The 19,039-nt window shown below is 39.9% G+C and overlaps 1 protein-coding gene across 6 annotated transcripts in view; it reads left to right on the top strand.

Moving 5' to 3' along the window:
• Positions 1–19,039, top strand: part of itpr1b (inositol 1,4,5-trisphosphate receptor, type 1b) — a 123,425-nt gene that overhangs the window by 79,631 nt on the left and 24,755 nt on the right. For all 6 annotated transcript variants that reach the window (XM_034121615.1, XM_034121614.1, XM_034121610.1 and 3 more), the window contains 9 exons: positions 195–378; positions 991–1,253; positions 2,493–2,693; positions 5,119–5,229; positions 6,040–6,135; positions 6,998–7,132; positions 8,261–8,368; positions 11,020–11,251; positions 15,798–15,920. In XM_034121615.1, the coding sequence (XP_033977506.1) occupies positions 195–378; positions 991–1,253; positions 2,493–2,693; positions 5,119–5,229; positions 6,040–6,135; positions 6,998–7,132; positions 8,261–8,368; positions 11,020–11,251; positions 15,798–15,920 (1,453 nt within the window). The remainder of the gene's footprint in view (positions 1–194; positions 379–990; positions 1,254–2,492; positions 2,694–5,118; positions 5,230–6,039; positions 6,136–6,997; positions 7,133–8,260; positions 8,369–11,019; positions 11,252–15,797; positions 15,921–19,039) is intronic.

The following is a 19,039-nucleotide window of genomic DNA, read 5'->3' as shown; positions in this document are numbered from 1 at the left end:
TTAAGGAGAATAAAAGAAATGCTGGTATCCAACTTGAATTAGCATTTTGACATAACATTAGTTTTTTTTTTTTTTTTTATGAATAAGGGATCAAAAAGAGTTGAGTACTAGTATCTCTAGTGCAAGACAAAAAAGGTGGAGTAATTGGAGTAAAATGAACATCTCACATGCTCTACTTTCTTATTCTTCTCCAGAAATCTTTCTTCCAACGTTTAACGGGGGACAATAAGTCAGAAAAATTCTTCAAGGTGTTTTATGAGCGCATGAAGCTGGCGCAGCAGGAGATCAAAGCCACGGTGTCGGTCAACACCAGCGACCTCGGCAGCAAGAAGAAGGAAGAGGAGCCGCCAGACAAAGACACGCCATCACGCAATAAAGGTGAGAGGTCAGGAGATTACCACCGACTGGAAATGGGAGATCGTATTCCAAAGGGTCACATGAAATCATCACACTTGAAAATAAACCTCTGTCGTCTTCTGTGTGTGTCTTTAGACATATATTTTATAAACCTCTTACAGTAACATGTCATAGAGCCCTATTCGTCTGAAATGTTGGCAAATGAATCATTCATATAAATAAATCTAGGTCACATTTCCTATGAAAAAAAGCGTAGAAAAAATGTAATGACTCTGTACAGACATTTGTGTCTTTTCAATTTCAAATACTGAAAGGGTCCATAGGGCACAGGCCTAGGAGCTCTAAGTGTGAGGGACACAACATGAAAAGAGGATAAACGATCACAAAGTGACACAAAATGACCACAAACTCAACTCAAATTAGACGTAACACAACTACAAATAGACACTTAACTAAAAAAGAGACACAAACAACTACAAAGACACACAAAACCACAACAACAACTGCCCCAATAACACTTAAGTTCACATGTGTCTTGCTCCTATGTACAGTAATAGAGGCGGTGGGGCCCACAAGGGGTTTTGTGTCTCATCTCCAATGGTCTGTGTTTGACTCTCCTCTGTCTGCGGTTAGTCAAAGACGTGCCGGTGGTTGCCGTGGTGACAGAGGAGGTGAAGGAGCAGCTGGTGGAGGCCACCGTCGTCACCAAGAAGGCCTTCACCACGTACCGCCGCGAGGCCGAAGCCGAAGAGAACCAAGCGGCCGCCGACGGCACCCCCGTCCCGCCGGCCGACAAGAGCCAGGAGGAGGGAGAGATGAGCGTCATCATCACCATCATGCAGCCCATCCTGCGCCTCATGCAGCTGCTCTGCGAGAACCACAACAGAGACCTGCAGGTGGGCCATCGCAACGACCCGTTTGTTGTTTTGTTTCTGTTTGTTTTGCCTAAACCCCCGCCGCCCCATGACATTTCCTGACCTGTGTTCTGAATCACCACACTCGGTTATACAGAAACGAAACCGTGTCAGAAAATAAGGCACCATTTGCAGAACTTCCTGATGCAGCTGTTTCCATATCTGGTACGTCTTGGTCTGGTTTCGCTATGAGGAGTGTGTTGTTGTGAAGTAATGGCTGTAGCTCCGGCAGACCCAGACAGGAGACTTCCTTCTTGCACTGATTCAGTTTGCACTTCTCACCCGGGCAGGGTTTAATGATAGTCAGCGCCGTGCCGAGCCGCTCTGTCTCGTCCATTTCTGACCCAGCGTGGGTGTAAGATATTGGTTTCCTGCCAGCAATGCAGCACATATGATCAATTCACTGAAATGTTTCTGTTGCTTGCAAAGACATGGAGTAATATTTTAGCTGCTGTAATGTCTTACACTTGGGGGAGTAACGGGTTAAATGTAACTGGAATACGTAAGCAGGATACAAAAAAAGTAACTGTAATCCTTAACAGTTAAAGTAAGAATAAACTTTTCTTTCAAAAACGGGGATTACTTGCAGGATTACAATGCATCAAAAAATATGTTTTACAGGTAGACGTACTGCCTGATTTTCCTTTTTGGTTTTCATTAAGACTACTTTCATTCTGCTTTATTTAAAATGTATTTTCTCATGCAGTAGGTGGTCACCTGATTTATTAAAACCAAAATACTGTTTGCTTTGAATTCATATTTTAAACTAAAACACTAAACTCACATTGTTTTGTTGTCTTACATAATACATATAAAAATACACGTAAAAAAAAACATCTTATTGACATTTTTTCTTTATTTATTTGCATTGCGTTTGGTATTGAGCTTATCGAAATGAAATGGAAATTAATCATATTACTCTTTTATTATTATATATACTTTTATACTTAGATTGGGTTACTGATTACATTTTTGTACAGGTATATAGTAATTGTAACGGTAACGAGGGTAAAATAACCCTCCTGGTCTTACATGCATTATAATGAGCTCCATGACATTTTATATATTATATATAATATATTAAGTCAAAATGTCTGGAAGAAATGTTTTAAATTCCCTAAGCTTGGAGGATGACTCATCCCAAATCAAAAGCACTAACATGGTTATCTGAGAAAAGGGATATGCCTAATTACGGTATACTCTTTCTCCATCCACTTCCAGAACTTTCTGCGCAACCAGAACAACAAGAACAACTATAACCTGGTGTGTGAGACTCTTCAGTTCCTGGACTGTATCTGTGGGAGCACCACAGGGGGGCTGGGGCTGCTGGGACTTTATATCAACGAGAAGAACGTAGGACTCATCAACCAGACGGTGGAGAGCCTGACGGAGTACTGCCAGGGGCCCTGCCACGAGAACCAGGTGAGGAGGGACACAGAACATCACAGTCAAGTCAAAGTCAACTTTATTGAGAGATCGAAATGCCGTTTCCCACAATCTGGAATACAAAAATACAAATATATATAAAAATATTGTTGGGTTTTCTACGATCTGATTTTAGGATTAGTTGAAAAGAGCGTTTAATAAAACAATGGTACAATGATACAATGAATTTGCAATGAGTGACTCAGGCCCGAGTGTGCTCCCTCCAGTCTCTGTGATGGACGGCTGGAAAAAGAGAGCGACTTCCTGTTTGTGTCACGTATTTATCATCTGTAGTCTTCTCCTATTTGCTTAGCGTCGACGGGGGCGGGTCCAAGGCACGTCCTGTCGTTTTCTGATGTTTTACAATCTTCTAATATCTGTTGGTCATCTAAACATTCCCTAATAATAGTATTGCAGCGTCAATAAGTGAGAGTGGAAGACAGTGTGTTTAGTGTGCAACACCACGTGTCATTCTCCTTATATTCACGTACACAAAATAATATTAGCTACATGCTAATGCTACAAACACCGTCTGAACAGACCAGAAGTCGAGTGTGTCGACAATGTCGTGAACATCCGGTTACAGAATAAAACAGTGTTATTAATTTAAAGTTACGCCACATATATATTGATTTTATTCCTTACAATATGTATAAAATATGTATATCCTATATATAAATACACAATCAACAGACACATTTATACATATGCACACATTAAGATAAAAGCACAACAATCAATACAAAATAACACGAACATGCAAGCAAACACAGACGCCCTTAACCAGTGGTGGAATATAATAAAGTACATTGACTCAAGAACTGTACAATATTGAGGTGCTTGTACTTATTATTTTAATGTTATGCTACTTTAGACTTCTACTCCACTACAGTTGGGAAGCCAATATTGTACTTTTTACTCCACTACATTTATATGACAGCTTTAGTTTCTTTACCGATTCAGATAATTAGCCAAAAATATAAATATCAACTAATAAATAAACAAATTGACATATAATTATGGGTTAAAATATCCAGCAGCCGTAGACAAAGCAATTCAAACTAGCTCTACCTTCACAAGCTAGGACAAACACAATAATGCATCAACAATCATAATCCTTTATTATTTAAAAATGGGCCGTTTCACAAAATAAGTACTTTTAGGGTTAGGGTTAGGGGAGGATTATTCATCTTGTATTGCTGCCGAATATAGTGAATCATACGATGGTAAATAATTAGTCAGCAGATGCTACTGTTTAAATTGAAAAGAAAACGTTTTGAGCCACAAAAAATGTGGTCTAAAACAGACCAGTTTAGACCAGTTTAGACCAGTTTAGGCTAGTTTTCAGCCCGGCTGAACCCGAAAGTCCTCATGATTATGACGCTGTTGTTAAACACTCGTAGCCCCTTCTATATACAGGCTATACAACAGTAAACACAATCAGTTTTGAAACATTTGAATCACCCATGAGAGGTCGTTCAGCGTATAGTAGTATTATGCAAAGTAATTGCGGACACACAAATTACACACAGGCGACCAAACGCATGATCCCATAAAGGTTTACCTGGCAGAGATAATAATCCTCAGTTTATATCAAAGTGACCTTTTTGTTTAAGTGCTGCTGGTTTTTTAGGTTTTTTCTTTAATTATCCTTCAGTATTTCTCTTTGGGCTGTTTGCCTGTGTTTGTTCTTTGGTACAGATTAGCATGGCTTGGTTCTTCTCACATCACGATGGCATCCTCTGTTCGAGCCGCCGTGGGCTCATTTTATTGCAAGCGTGAAGCTGGCATAACTTAACGAGCAAGTGGCTAAAAGCAGTCGCCGTTTGAATTGATTTCAGTTCCTTCAAACAGCTAGAAGGGTTAGGGTTAGACTAAACTCTTTGTTCTTAAAAGGAAGAGCATTACTTTAAACTCTGTTAAGTGTCTTTGTTAAATGGTACCAGCATATTTGCCCCAAACTATTTTGTGGCCACAAGCCATTTTTCATTTTGTGGTGTGGCATATTGTTGGCAAAATATCTGTCTGGTGACTTCAAAGCCAAATATTCATGACTGACTGTAGCTCTTTTGGGGAAAAGGCATGTTAATTAAATATATAATTGTCTGATAGATATTCAAATTCTGAAAAGCTAAACACTTTAAGATTTCGACCTTTTGGTAAATAAAATACAGATTGTGTTTACTGTCTAAAAACAGAAGTCAATGTGACTCCTGGCCCTGTAATGCTTTTCCCTTAATTGTAGTGTGTTATATAGGTTTTTGTGCATGTAAATGGTCGGCAAAGGCTAAAATCCCAAGAACAGGGGAGTTTATTTACGTCACAGTAGAGATACAAATATCAACCTGAAAATAAGCATAATCGGGCCCCTTTAATACAACTTTTTCAGTCCACATTTGAACTTGTTTTCCTTCTTCCTCAGAACTGCATTGCCACTCATGAATGCAATGGCATTGACATCATCATCGCTCTCATCCTCAATGACATCAACCCCCTCGGCAAGAAGAGGATGGATCTGGTGCTGGAGCTCAAAGTGAGTCATTATTGATTAAAGGGGGAAGATAAACACTTCAAAAATGTTACACAAGGGGCGTTTTAGTCTCTTGAGATATTTCTTAAAATTAGTGAGAGATTCGAATATCAAAAGTGACATTTAAAGGTGGGGTAGGTAAGTTTGAGAAACCGGCTCGAGATACACTTTTTGTTATATTCCATGGAATGCTCTTAACATCCCGATAGCAATGAATATCTTAAGTGCTTTGACAAAAAATCCATAAAAAAATGTCATCTGTGGAAGCCGTAGTACGGTAAAAAGTACGACCAATCATTTTAGCCGGCCCGGCTAAAATAACTGGATGGCCTACCTGCCTGTCAGCCTTCCATCGGGGCACAAACTTATCTCGTGCCCTCATTGGTCATGTGCGCGTTCGTGTGTGTTGGAGGAGGGGCTCTATAAGGAAGTGGCAGATTTTCTCCGGTTGTGTATTTTCAAATTCTAGCGATCTCGAGCCGGTTTCTCAAACTTACCTACCCCACCTTTAAATGGAGAAATGAATCATTGAATTGGGCAGTTACATTACTGGAAACATAATTATTGAGATATGATCAAGTAATTACAGGAAATGAAACGGTGTTGACATAAATAAAGTCTGCCAAATATTTCATTTCAACACATGATCAACTAAGTAATCCATTATGAATTACATAACAAGCCCACAGGGAAAAGTAAGAATATTTACATATTAGATTTCCATCTTTAATGGTGATAAATGTATTCCCCTGTTAGGAAATAAATGAACCTGATTCTGTTTGTGCTCTTATCTGTGCTCTCATCTTTTCCTAGAATAATGCCTCCAAGCTCCTTCTTGCAATTATGGAGAGTCGCCATGACAGCGAGAACGCAGAGAGGATCCTGTACAACATGAGGCCCAAAGAGCTGGTGCGTGAGACATCATGCAAATACATTTCTGAGTCTTACATGGATGTTTTGTGACAGTGTGTATTATCCTTCACATATCCTGTAAGGATCTGTTTTTGAAACTTCCTACAGTATCAGGTCACAAAGCCCTATTTTCTGTTTTGTTGGGTTCTAAATAAATGAGACCTTTTAATAAAACACAATGATATTACCCTGACAGTAAAGGATTATACATATCAGTACATACATGTGTGAGAACAAGGTCTTCATGGATGGATTACTAAAAGGGTCCGGGCAGAGGCCAAGGGGCTGTAAGTATTAGGGATAACTTTCCAACCAGGAACGGGCAAAAGGACCACAAACAAACTGATAAACGAAAACATACGACTAAAGAAAATTAAACCAACTTCAAAGAGACAAAACATGAGAGATTAAACGACTAAGACGAAACAGGAAAAGACTACAAAGAGTCTTTAAAAGGCGCAAAACAACAAAAATGACGACAAACTGAGACGAAACACCTACAAAGGGACACAAAATGATAACAAAGAGACATGAGAAAACTACAGAGAGTCATGTGCCAACCTGGAACAGCCCTAACAATTACCACAGAGACAAAACAACTACAACCAAATGCAAACGAACAGAAATATACAAAAAATATGCAAATCAAATACAAAGAAACAGAAAATACAGCAAAGAGACATGAAACAACTACAAAGACACACACAACTCAAAACACAGAGAGACAGAAACAATTACAACATGACACAAAACCCAGAGAGATATGAACCAAATACAACATGAGAGCTGCTGCGTGTGATATCATTCAAATCACTATTACACTCTAATGGATGTTATGTGACGGTGTGTTTTCTCGCAGGTGGAAGTGATCAAAAAGGCCTACATGCAGGGGGAGATCGAGGTGGAGGAGCCGCAGGAGGGGGAGGACGGAGAGGATGAGCACGCTGCCTCCCCACGCAACGTCGGGCATAATATCTACATCTTAGCGCATCAGGTAAGCCACTAACTTTCTGTAAAATCAGCGAGGAAGTGTGTTAATTCAGTAGCACATGCATGGCAACATGATGCAGAGCATAAATGCATTTACAGTGGCGTTACTGTAAGTGTGTTGTTTCCTGTGGCAGCTAAAGACATGTGATACTTCTGCCACCCTACACTCATCTCCTCTCTTTCAGTAGCCCTCAGGCTCTGCAGCGCTCAATAGCCACAGTGTCTTTTTGAAAACGTGATTTAAGGAACGACTGCAATTATAGTTGTGCAACAGCCGCTATCAATACACCCCCCGCAGCCTTTTGGTTGAATGCACGGAACATTGTGCATTCACAGGAAGAATAAATAGCACGTACTGTACCCGGACGTTAAGTAGGGGCAGTGTTGGCTCAGAGAGGCGACACGTGCACAAGTTACCATGCGTGAACACATGAAAGGCAAACACTTCTGATAACAGTCTTTATTTCATTTTTATTTGTTTCGTTCATGGTATGCACAACTTAATGTATAACAATTATTTACAAAACATGTCTCTATAAACACACCATACCCAAAAAGGAGCAGGGAGAAGAAAATTATAATTATAAATAGAAATAGATGGTCTGTCCTTCATATTTTCTTATTCACAGCCAATCATAACAGTATCGTAGGAAAATAAGAGAAACACAAAAACGTCCAAAAAAATACTTTGTTCCCACTTGACAGTTAACGGAAACAAACAACAACAAACAACAACACCAAAACATCACATGTACAAGGAAAAGTGCAGTAGAAGGGGAAAGCGGCGCATAATATAATAATAATACACTTTATTTGTATAGCACCTTTCATGCACAAAGCAGCCCAAAGTGCTTTACAGAAAACATAACAACAATATTAAAATAATACTAAAATGAATACAGAACAAGATAAACCATACAGTGATAATATGTTAAAATAAAACAATTTAAAAAAGAAAATGAAAAATGTGAAATCAAAGCAAAACAGAAAGAAAATACAGTAAAACATGGACAATGATACTAGTGACAATTCAAAGTTAACCCAAATTAAAAGATAGGTTTTTTTAATAATAATCATAATGATGTGATGGATCTGTTTATCATTGATTCGATGGTGTTTGTTGTCTTTTCAGTTGGCGCGTCACAACAAGGAGCTGCAGGCGATGCTGAAGCCGGGGGGAACGTACGGAGAGGGCGACGAGGCCCTGGAGTTCTACGCCAAACACACGGCGCAGATTGAGGTCAGTGGACAGGACTGTGCCTGAACTGTAGTGTGCTGTGCCGTTTAGGATATCCTGCTGTCTTTCCTAGTACTTTTTTTACTTTGAAGTGTTACTGAAAAAGAATCGAAATTGTCAGCTACCAATTCTTGTGAAACATTGACATTTTTACAAGCTCTAATGCCGCACATCCATGTTTTAACACATAGGAAAAAAATGAATATATATCAGCAAGCTCCCTCAGGTTTTAGCACTTTTTAAATTGTAAAGGTTTACCGAAAAATTATTAAAATGTTGCTATTGCAGGGCAGCCAACTCTCAACTCTCTCGCCACACTTCCCTCGTTAATCATACTGCTCAAAGTTCAAACCCACAAAAACAAAACAAAGCAACACGACAGAAACCCCTCCCAAAAGGGGTGTCAACCCAAGTCTTGTAAAAATGCACCGACTACACCGTATCTGAATCTCACTCCAAAGTAAAATAGAAACGCCGCCCTGCAATTATCTACACACTATGTGAGATAAATTGTAGGACGTCAGCTGCGGGGGAATTGCTACATGTTTTTGCATTGACACGAGACATATGATGAGGTGTTTGTTGGCCTGAGGCCTGTACTACGAATCCAGTTCAACATACCCTGGATATGTTTGAGTGATCTGGCTTAACCAACCCAAAACAAACGTGCTCTCGCTAAGATGCCGCCGACTGTACGTAATGTTACTTTGATCCGGTTACTTATGTTGTGGCAGATATTTAAGTAAGCTTTCTTAACGCTAATATTATAATAGTCAGATTGCTCTGAAGATGGGAGGTGATATTCTATTAATTTTCACGTTCACACAGTCGGTTGATTTTTGCCGGCCGTCTTTCCTGCAACGGCAGTTTTTCTGTATTTCCTTTATCCTGTAATAGATAGCTTCAAACTCCGCACACTGAGCTACAAATATCTCCTGAACTTCCCCACCCAATCTATCAAGACCCGAGCAGTTCTATTAGAAGTCCACGGTAAGGCACGGGCCGGCGCGTGTCGCTCAAAGGAATCCCTCGCCATATGAACTTTGACCCTTAGAAAGGCACAACGTGTCAACTCCCTGAGGATAGGTCTGAGGAACAGGGGTAGGAAAAGAGAAGTAAGAAACAGAGGAAGAGAGGCACAACGTGTCTACGTAAATGCACTCTCCTAAAATAGTTTGAGGGAAAGGGGTGAAGAAATACAAAGTAAGAAGCTGAAATGAAAAGGCACCACATTGCATGAATGCTTCCCCTTAGAATAGGGTGGAAATTATGAGAAGGGGACAGGGACACAAATGAAGAGGCACAACGTGTCTAACCTTCACGTAATTGCACTCCCCAAAGGGAAAGAAAGTCAAAAGTATAAGCAGAGAGGCACCACGTATCTACGTAAATGCACTCTCCTAGAATAGTTAGAGGAAACGGGGTAGGAAGAAAGCAGTACGAAACAGAGATGAAAAGGCATACAAGAATGCTTTCTCTTTAGACTAGGGTGAACATTAGGATACAGGGTAAGGAACAGAGGTAAGGAGGCACCACGTGTCTACGTAAATGCACTCCCCTGCCTGTCTAAGCATCTCTGTAACCCGTTCCCATAGACCAGGAGAAGGAAACGGGGGGTGGGGGTAAAGGATCAGGGGTTTTAGAGTAAACCGCAGGGGTAAAAAGTGAAAGAAGATGTTATATAAGGTACTATATATCTATTTTGTAGTTATCCTATCTTATGTTAAAATATTAGATTAAATTCTGAATTATTTTTAAATTATATTTTTAAATTCCTACCTTATGTTAAAAAATTATAATATATTAAATTTAAAACAAATAAACTATAGATAAAAAATAATTGTATTTGACACATCATCAGTTGTGGACCTCGGGCTCATCGAGTGTTTCGGCCATTATCACAATACACCCTCACCCCAGGAAGGCCCTGCTGGGGTTGATCAAATCCCGCAGTGTGTATATTTAACAATTGGAGTTCACCATGTTTGTCACAATTAGGAATTTATTATTCTTTTTTAAAAAACTAAGTTTTAAGACCATTGCCTGTGTCCCATACAACGCACGACTCCAGGAAATGCCAAAATAATATTAAAATAATCCTGAAATAATACTAAAATAATATTAAAATACTAAAAATAATACTAATATTGGTAACACATTGGTCAGCAGGCGGTGCTTTCACTGAGTTGATCTCTTATCCTGGAACCGGAGCAGGTTAGCCGTTCAGCATAAGTTACCATGGAGATCTAGCCCGCTAAGAAGTGAACCAGCGTCGTAGGACCGGAAACCCAGAGTTAACCCTGAAGTTACCTCGCTAAGCGACAATCCGGCTTCGTAGTACAGGCCTCTGCTCTCAAGTCTCAAAAATGCCAAAAGTGCTGTCCACCATCTCCCTTTGGAATTTGTGCACGCTTTCCTTGAAAGGAGGAATGCTGACTGTTGACACTGTTCTGTTATTTCGTTGTTTGCACAGTTTATCAGCCTCCATCTAAAGGAAACAGTGCTTTTATTTGTATTGTACAGTATGTGACAATAACAAGGAAGATCTCTTGAATAAACTATCTGTAAACACGTGTTTTTAAAGAGAACAGTACGTGTTCATAACGTTTTGGTCTCAGAGAGTGTGTGTTGTCTGTTTCTGTGGTTTGCTGCAGATTGTCCGTCTGGATCGCACCATGGAGCAGATCGTGTTCCCCGTGCCAAACATCTGCGAGTTCCTCACAAACGAGTCCAAGCTGCGTGTTTACTACACCACGGAGCGCGACGAGCAAGGCAGTAAGATCAATGACTTCTTCCTGAGCTCCGAGGATCTCTTCAATGAGATGAATTGGCAGAAGAAGCTGCGAGGCACCCAAGAGGCAACTGGAGACGCAAACACGGTTCCCTGTGCGTATATTTCCTCAACTCTTTATATCCTGTAGTTTCATGGTTTACACGCTGTCCTGTTTCATCCCTGCAGGAACCCCCTCTTCCAAAAGGCTCTTTCACATATATAAATATTAGGTTAGAGGAAAAAATCACCCACAAGATGATCATTTGCAGTGCTGGAAAGTAACTTACTACATTGACTCAAGTACAGTAATCAAGTGCAGTTTCGAGGTACTTGAGTATTTCCATTTTTATAGCAATATATACTTCTTCTCCACTTCAATTTAGTATCAAATATTGTACATTTAAGATAAGATAAGATGGACCTTTATTAATCCACGTGGGGAAATTCAGTAGTTCAACAGCAACAGGGTGAGGATGAAAAACAGCACAGACAGCACAGATTCACATAGATCATTTACTTACTATTTGCAGATTCATATCATAAAAAAATGTACTTTAGTTGATTTTTGAACTTTAAAACAGCCCATTAATAACTAGTAATTCTACACTGTGGTATTATTGCTTTTACTTTCAAAATATATCTTCCTCCACTTTTGATCGTTTGTATATAAATGACTCACCCCATCTGACCTTGGATTCTTGTGTGAAGAGGAAGAGGAGGCAGAATTCCCCTGATGTCACTTTGGCAATTTGCCAACTTAAGGTTTAGTAACATTTCCCAAACTTCCTCCACACCTCTAATGTGATCATTAGATAAAAATGCTTTAGCCACCTATGACACATGTGTCTGCAGTGGAGACTTGTTATTAAAAAGCTAAGGCAGGGAATATAAAGCATTGTACTTCTATTTCTGTGGCGTAAACATTGAGAGAACCATGGAAAACCTTGATAAAGATCACACGCCAAAAATAACACCCGCACAGTGCTCGGCACTCCGGGTTCTCAAAATATGACGACAAAAACAAATCATGCATTCAGATGATACGCCCTCAGGTCTCGCACGTTTAATTTCATGTGTCAGTTGTACAAACCAGAAAAGTCTCACGGTTAAGCTGCATAAATCAACAAAAGGCGATTTCTACGGCCAAAACTTGACTTGACTTCAAAAATGTTAACTAATAATAACAATGTATAACTATTTATCATCACCTGGTTTAAAGTTAAAGGGGACCTATCATGCAAAATTCACTTTTGTACGTCTTTTATACATGAATATGTGTCCCCGGTGTTCCAGGGAACTCACCAAGTGTCAGAAAACACAACCCTCTCTATTTTCCTCCATACCCAAATCTCTAAAAAAGGGGCTGCAACGGATCTGATAAAAACTGATCCAGATTTGAACACTGTCCTGACGTCAGGACGGTGGCGCTACGGCTATTGGGCCAACTCCACCAATCAGGAGGAGACAGCCACGGCCATTGCCGTTCGAAAGCGCTGGAGACGCTGTAGTACATATGCCAGGCCTGTAGGTGGTGCTGTTCTCACTGAATCAGCCCTTGCAAAAACAGAGCAATTTTTTTTCAAATTGAGCGAAATGAGGCATGGCTAAAATGCATGATGTTTGGTATTTTGAAAAAAAAAAAGTATAAATATGCCTTATGGCGTATGGTCCTACACTATATTATTCAAATATAGCATGATAGGTCCACTTTAACTAGAAATCTGTCATCGAGGCTGTGTTTGTGTTTTTTCAAATGGTTACCAATTGCGTCATCGCTGCCGACCGAAGCCTAATCCATCTGTAATGCTTATACATATGAGCTAACAGGATTAACACATTTCTCTAAACCACAATAAATTGTAAACAAAGACCAGTAACTCACTCTAAAAATGTGAATGTGAGAAAGGGGCTGCACTCTGATCCCTTAACTCTGAACCCTGGAGGAGTGGAAGTGGAGAGAGCATGTACACCTTGATAAGAACCGTTATATAAATTACTGTGACACCTGTAACAATGTTAGTTAATGTAAGGCATGATTGCATGACAACATATTTTCTATAGAGATGTTTTATTCAGCCAGGAGAGAATGATGTGTTTGAGTGTGATGTAGTGGATGATAAACACGGTAGTTGTGTTCGGTACACCAACCGTCTTTTGTTGCAAGCCCATTCACGAGATTGTCTCATTTTTATAATTAACATATAGTTCCTGTATTCTGATATGACTGCGTTTATTTTTGTAATTCTGGAAACATGTAAAGGCAAATTAATTGTTTTCGGACAGGATTAAGTAGTATAGTATTAACCTTTACATAATCCCTCATTTTAGTCATAAAGGGAATTTAGAGCTGCAAACAGTAAAGCATTGAGAAACTGGTGTAAAGAGGTCACACGTGTAGAATGCTTTGTTTTGTCTGGAGAACGATATAGACGTTTTTTATTTGTATTCCTGTCTTATAAGCAAAATTAGGACAGTCAACAGTAAACGTTGACAGCAAAGATAGCTGTAAAATGACAGGGGAAAATCAGGATTCACTCTTGATGTTCTTACGATTTGTAATTTAGTAGGATTAATAGGTCAATCTGTTTTATCCACCTGACAGTTTGAGGTCATGATTAGTTTCATATCTTTTACTTTTAAAGCTCATGCAGGCTCAACCTTACTGAGGAAACATCAAAGCAGTTCAGTGGAAACGGGATACAGTAGCTCCCATGTCAGCATGTGAGGGATCGGCAACATAAGACAGGAGAAACTGTTCACAGATGATCCAGAAAAAGATTATGTGGGAAATGTTCCATAGCATCGTGCTGCAGAGCTCCAGGCTCAGACCCTGTCCCACGCTGAACCCATCTCCATCAATAGGACCCATGGTGGGAAAGTCATGTGTGTTATCATGTGTGTTCAGGGGGAAACCCCCCTAGATTGACAAGGTATTGCACTACCTTGCCAACAGAGCATATAGCTAATACATTGTAACACACACCAAACAACCTCCATAATATTTGATGTAACTATAACGTATACATTTAGTTAATGTTATGTCAAGCAACAAATCACTTGTACTAACCCTAAGACTTTGCTAGTGTTACCTAGCTAAGCTGATGTTGTAAGCAAACTATTGCTAATTTCAGGACATCATCAACAAGCAAAACAATGTCAAAAAGCTAAATGTAATTATTTAAGCTTTTAACCATACTTTATTTTTGCTAACGCCATTAGCATAGCGAGCTAACTTACCCAAACTCATAAGGTTAGCACTGCTAACTATTATTTATTTTAGCTAACTATATTGATAAAGTCGTTCCTTATTAGGTGTTCGGGCACCTAGTAAGGATGCCACCTGGGCGCCTCCCTAGGGAGGTGTTCCAGGCACGTCCAGCTGGGAAGAGACCGAGGGGTAGACCTAGGACCAGGTGGAGGGATTATATCTCTTCGCTGGCCTGGGAGCGCCTTGGGATCCCCCAGTCAGAGCTGGTTGATGTGGCCAGGGAAAGGAAAGTTTGGGGCTCTGCTGGAACTGCTACCCCCGCGACCCGACCACGGATAAGCGGGAGAAGATGGATGGATGGATGGATGGATGTTGATAAAGTCAACATTTAAAGGTTGCATTGTTTAACTTGGTGTTATTCGTGGAGGTTGTGTGGCTTTTTCAAACGGAAGAAAGCATGATATCTTGTCCGGATCATTGTCTCAGTGTACCCTATTTCAGATTGAACTTTTCCTCAGGACCGGAAAGGAGTTTTTGCAGCTTGTAGCTTCTCAAAATGTATACGAGGAATATCATATGTCTTCTACATTTTAAACTAAGCATTTGTTTTCTCACTACCCTTTAATAGTACAGTCGCACAGGACTAAACTCTATGTTGAGTTTTCCTTAGAGCCTTGCACCCCTTGTTGATTCTGTCAGTTACTGCTGTGAAGTAGCACTGTGTTGTGGCTCGTCCCGTGGTCAGGCCTGAAGGAGGACAGTTTGTGTATAATGTGATTTCACGTGACAACAATCATCACCTCTCTCCTCTCTAAATGAATCATCACAGCAGTAGATCATATTGTTCCGCTATGTTATGCTAAGCACTTGTGATGAATGTAGTGACTTGCTAAAAGTCCCCCCTGGCAGTTCTTCTTTTCTCATAAACAGCTCAAAATAGCGTTGGCGCGATACTGATCTCCTGACCAAGGTCTGAGTAGGCTGTGTGTGCGTGTGGAAAGTGTTTGCTGTGTGTGAAATGTGCATGACAATTGGTTTTGTGTACTTAAGTAGATGACAAAGAAGTGAATTATTTTGTTTACAGTTGCTGAGAAAGGCACCATGCAGACTTCTTCTGATTCTGTTTGATTATTGTGTTTCACCAGAAATGTAATGCTTTTTTTTCACATCAAAGTAATCTGCACTCAACTTTGTCTCGCTGATAAAAGATGGAAAATAAGTAGTGTAGCTGAAACATGACAGACAGTTGCGAAGCCAATCATGAAAGAAAATATCATCAATATCAATTATACAACCATTTGACTAAAAATGACTAGGAAATGAATTATGTTGTGGTGTGAAACACAGATCAGTCGTGTGATGTACTGCTAATTCCTGTGACGTTATTAGATACATTATGCTTGGTGTATTGCACTGTTAATGACTGTGTGAATTTCAACACCCTTCTCCAGCTCAGCCCATCCTGTACTGGTGTTCCAGGAACATGTCCTTCTGGAGCAGCATCTCCTTCAACCTGGCTGTCCTCATGAACCTGCTCGTGGCCTTCTTCTACCCTCTGGAGGGCGTCCGAGGAGGTCAGTCTGCTGAAGTCTATTCTTTTTAAATCTTTCCTTAAAGGTCACCTATTATGCAAAATCCACTTGTTCATGTCTCTTCTACATCAACATGTGTCCCCTCTGTGTAAAGAGATTCTGAAAGTTTCAGGAACAAAGATTCTCTCTCTTTTTGTCCTGATCCATTTATATAAAAACCTGTCTGAAAATGAGCTGATCAGATTTTGGCCACTTTGTGATGTCATAACGATGTTTTGGCTTGTGTCACCATTAGCCAGTAACCAACCAAGGTAACCCCCCCCCCACCTTATCACCTGAATCTCCTCCTAGAGCACCATTGTGTTCTTTGTAACCAAATATCTCTCAGAGGGGCGTGGGGAGTGGCTCCTTATTTTCATCTGAAGTAACAGACAGAGAATCAGCACTTTTGAAACAGGGCTGAAACAGAGGGGATTATGGGATGCTGCAATGATCTGTTTGGTGTTTGGAGCCAAACACTTCAGAGACATGTTTCGTATATATATCTGAGACCTGTAATGTATTGATGAAAAACACTATAATAGGGGACCTTTAAGCCCTTTACTACTGGTGAACAAAAGGTTAATGAGATCTTCTGTTTACGTGCAATGCGGTTAACACGATAAGTGCGACTTTAACAGCTCCGGAAATGTGAGTGTGTGGCATAAACAATAACTGGCAAAGACAGGGGTGTGTCAGGAGGCCTACATATTGTGCTTCACCAGAAACCTGTGCGGCAAAGATTAAAGATAAAGGAAATTGGATGTTTACGCCTTCTTGGTAAAACCTTGGTGGTTTAGTGTTGCCTCATCTACCCCAGGCTAGCAGTACATTTAAGGCTGTATACAGTTTTGTTTGTATTAAAGGATTATAAATAGTTTCTAGTTTCTGAAGCCAACTGGCAGACACAACCTTTCAACAGTGATTTCCAGGTGTGAAAATGGCAATACCTTTCTCTTCTGTATCTGTTAATAATGCAATGAATGGTAACACTGTCTTTGAAGACCGATATGAAGACCTGAGAAATGTTGGACTCAAACATGTCTCAGAGGTGAGACACAGATCGGATTGGCAGTGATTTTTTACAGCTGATTGCGATTTATTTTAAAAGTTACTAGTTAGAGAACATGTCCAAAATAAACATGTTCATACATTTGGAGTTAGAAAAGAGTGAGCTTACCAGACCTCTGTAGCCAGCTCCCAATCTCTGGTTGTGGTTAGCCGCTCCAGGCTACATTAGCTGGCAAAACACCTTAAACTCTTGCCAGATTGCGATTGAGTCGCTGTTTGGCAAATGAAGGTGCCAGGTTAAATCATTTGTAGACTCAAATAAACAATATATCTGGTTCTGCTGCGTCATTTCTTTTTTAATGTCCATCTTAAATCAAGCAATGTTAAAGGCATGCATTGCTAAATCTCTGAAGCACTCATTGTAGGAGATTTTTTCTGCAACCATGACTTCATATCTGCTTTATGCGAGCTTCAAAGAACTGACTCTCCAAAAATAATCATTAACTGTTTCAATCAATCAATGAGAGCTCTCTACAGAAGATGGAGTGCAGTCCCGAGGATTTTACACGTGATTCCTTGTATACCTCCTGATGTGACTTGAGCAATAGCATCCAAACATGTTTTCATTGAGTGCATGTATTTATAGCAGTTGGCATGTGATCAGAATTACAGACCTAAGATGCATTATTCATTGTCATTGTGTACAGAACACTATGTGCACTCGTGCTTGTGGTTTGGGTGTAGCCTCACACCTCCCAACGTGACTTTAACTACGTGTGAAGGTGTGAAGAGAATGTAATCTTAACGGAAGATTATAATAATCTCGACCTGCGGTGCTATCACAAAGGACCAAGATGGATTTGTCTTGGCTGTAAGGATCTGAACTGTTATTGGATACTTGACCTTTGTTACTTGACTTAACATGCTATCAGATTTCTAGTGTCATTCTCACACTGCTCCAGGTTTTGATAGGGTTGTGTCCTTTTTCCCCATACTATCAGAAAATCTAGCAGGAAATGCCAACCATGCTTCTCACTGTGGAGAATACCACTAAAAGTGACACCTACATGATAAGATGCAGATTCAATTTGCTTTACTCTTACGAAAGCCATAACAGTGCCTGCTTGAATTCAATCTTCCTCTATGGATCTGAATGTTCTACCTGTTGCATTGGTGCAGGAAAAGGAAAGGTCAGTGTCATTATCATCTCTCAACCCATCGACTATCGGACTGACAGAGTTAATTTTCTGTCCAGCGGATATCCAGATAAACAAATGTCCCGGAAAAAACATTGTTTACATTTCGATTAGCCACTTGAGAAGCAAGGATGGAGTTGGAGTTGAGAAATTGCATCTACGACCGGATTGAAATGGCCAGAATACATTTGTTAAACATGTTATTATCTGATTAAAAGACTTGCACCCCAGACTTGTTCAAGACACACATCACACACACAAGAAAAAACACAAAACAAACATTTGCAAAACGTCCTTTTGTAAAAACAAGATACATATTTAAAATCCAATTTAAGCCGCATTACTTCAGTATCTCATCGTCCTATCCTTCTGTCACTTTCATTATGGTAAAATTGGTTAATTATCATCTCTGGACAGCTATAAAATATCAATTAATCCTGGTTTTCATCATAATAAAACAAATATCTGACCCTGGAGAGTTCAAATTACTTTGCATTCTTAAATATATGTTGATAAATGTATACATTACATACAAAACAACTCTCCAAGTCAGAGTTTTGTCATTAGAAAGCAAGACTAATACGATTCATTTAAAATAAGCTAATTCTTCCAGGAATTCCAAAACCTAAAAAACAAGGTAATTGAGTTTCTTTCTGGGATCAACATATTTGACCTTTTCACCCAAAACCATATTAACCCCTGATCAGTCAGGCTGTGTCAGGTGGCCAAAATGTCTAGATTTAATTTGGGAAAATCCTCTCTGGTGTTGGGTCACAAGGAGGGACTTTAGAGAAATAATATGAATTCAAAGGCATACATCTAAGTCAGGGGTCGGCAACCCGCGGCTCCCGAGCCGCATGCGGCTCTTTAAGCCCTCTGCTCTGGCTCCCTTGAGCTTAGACAAAAATAAGAAGG

Source organism: Trematomus bernacchii, unplaced genomic scaffold (genome assembly GCF_902827165.1).
Source record: "Trematomus bernacchii unplaced genomic scaffold, fTreBer1.1, whole genome shotgun sequence".
In the NCBI taxonomy this organism is placed as follows: domain Eukaryota; kingdom Metazoa; phylum Chordata; class Actinopteri; order Perciformes; family Nototheniidae; genus Trematomus; species Trematomus bernacchii.
The sequence above is the reverse complement of the archived record's forward strand: the minus strand, read 5'-3'. Positions and strand labels throughout refer to the sequence as shown.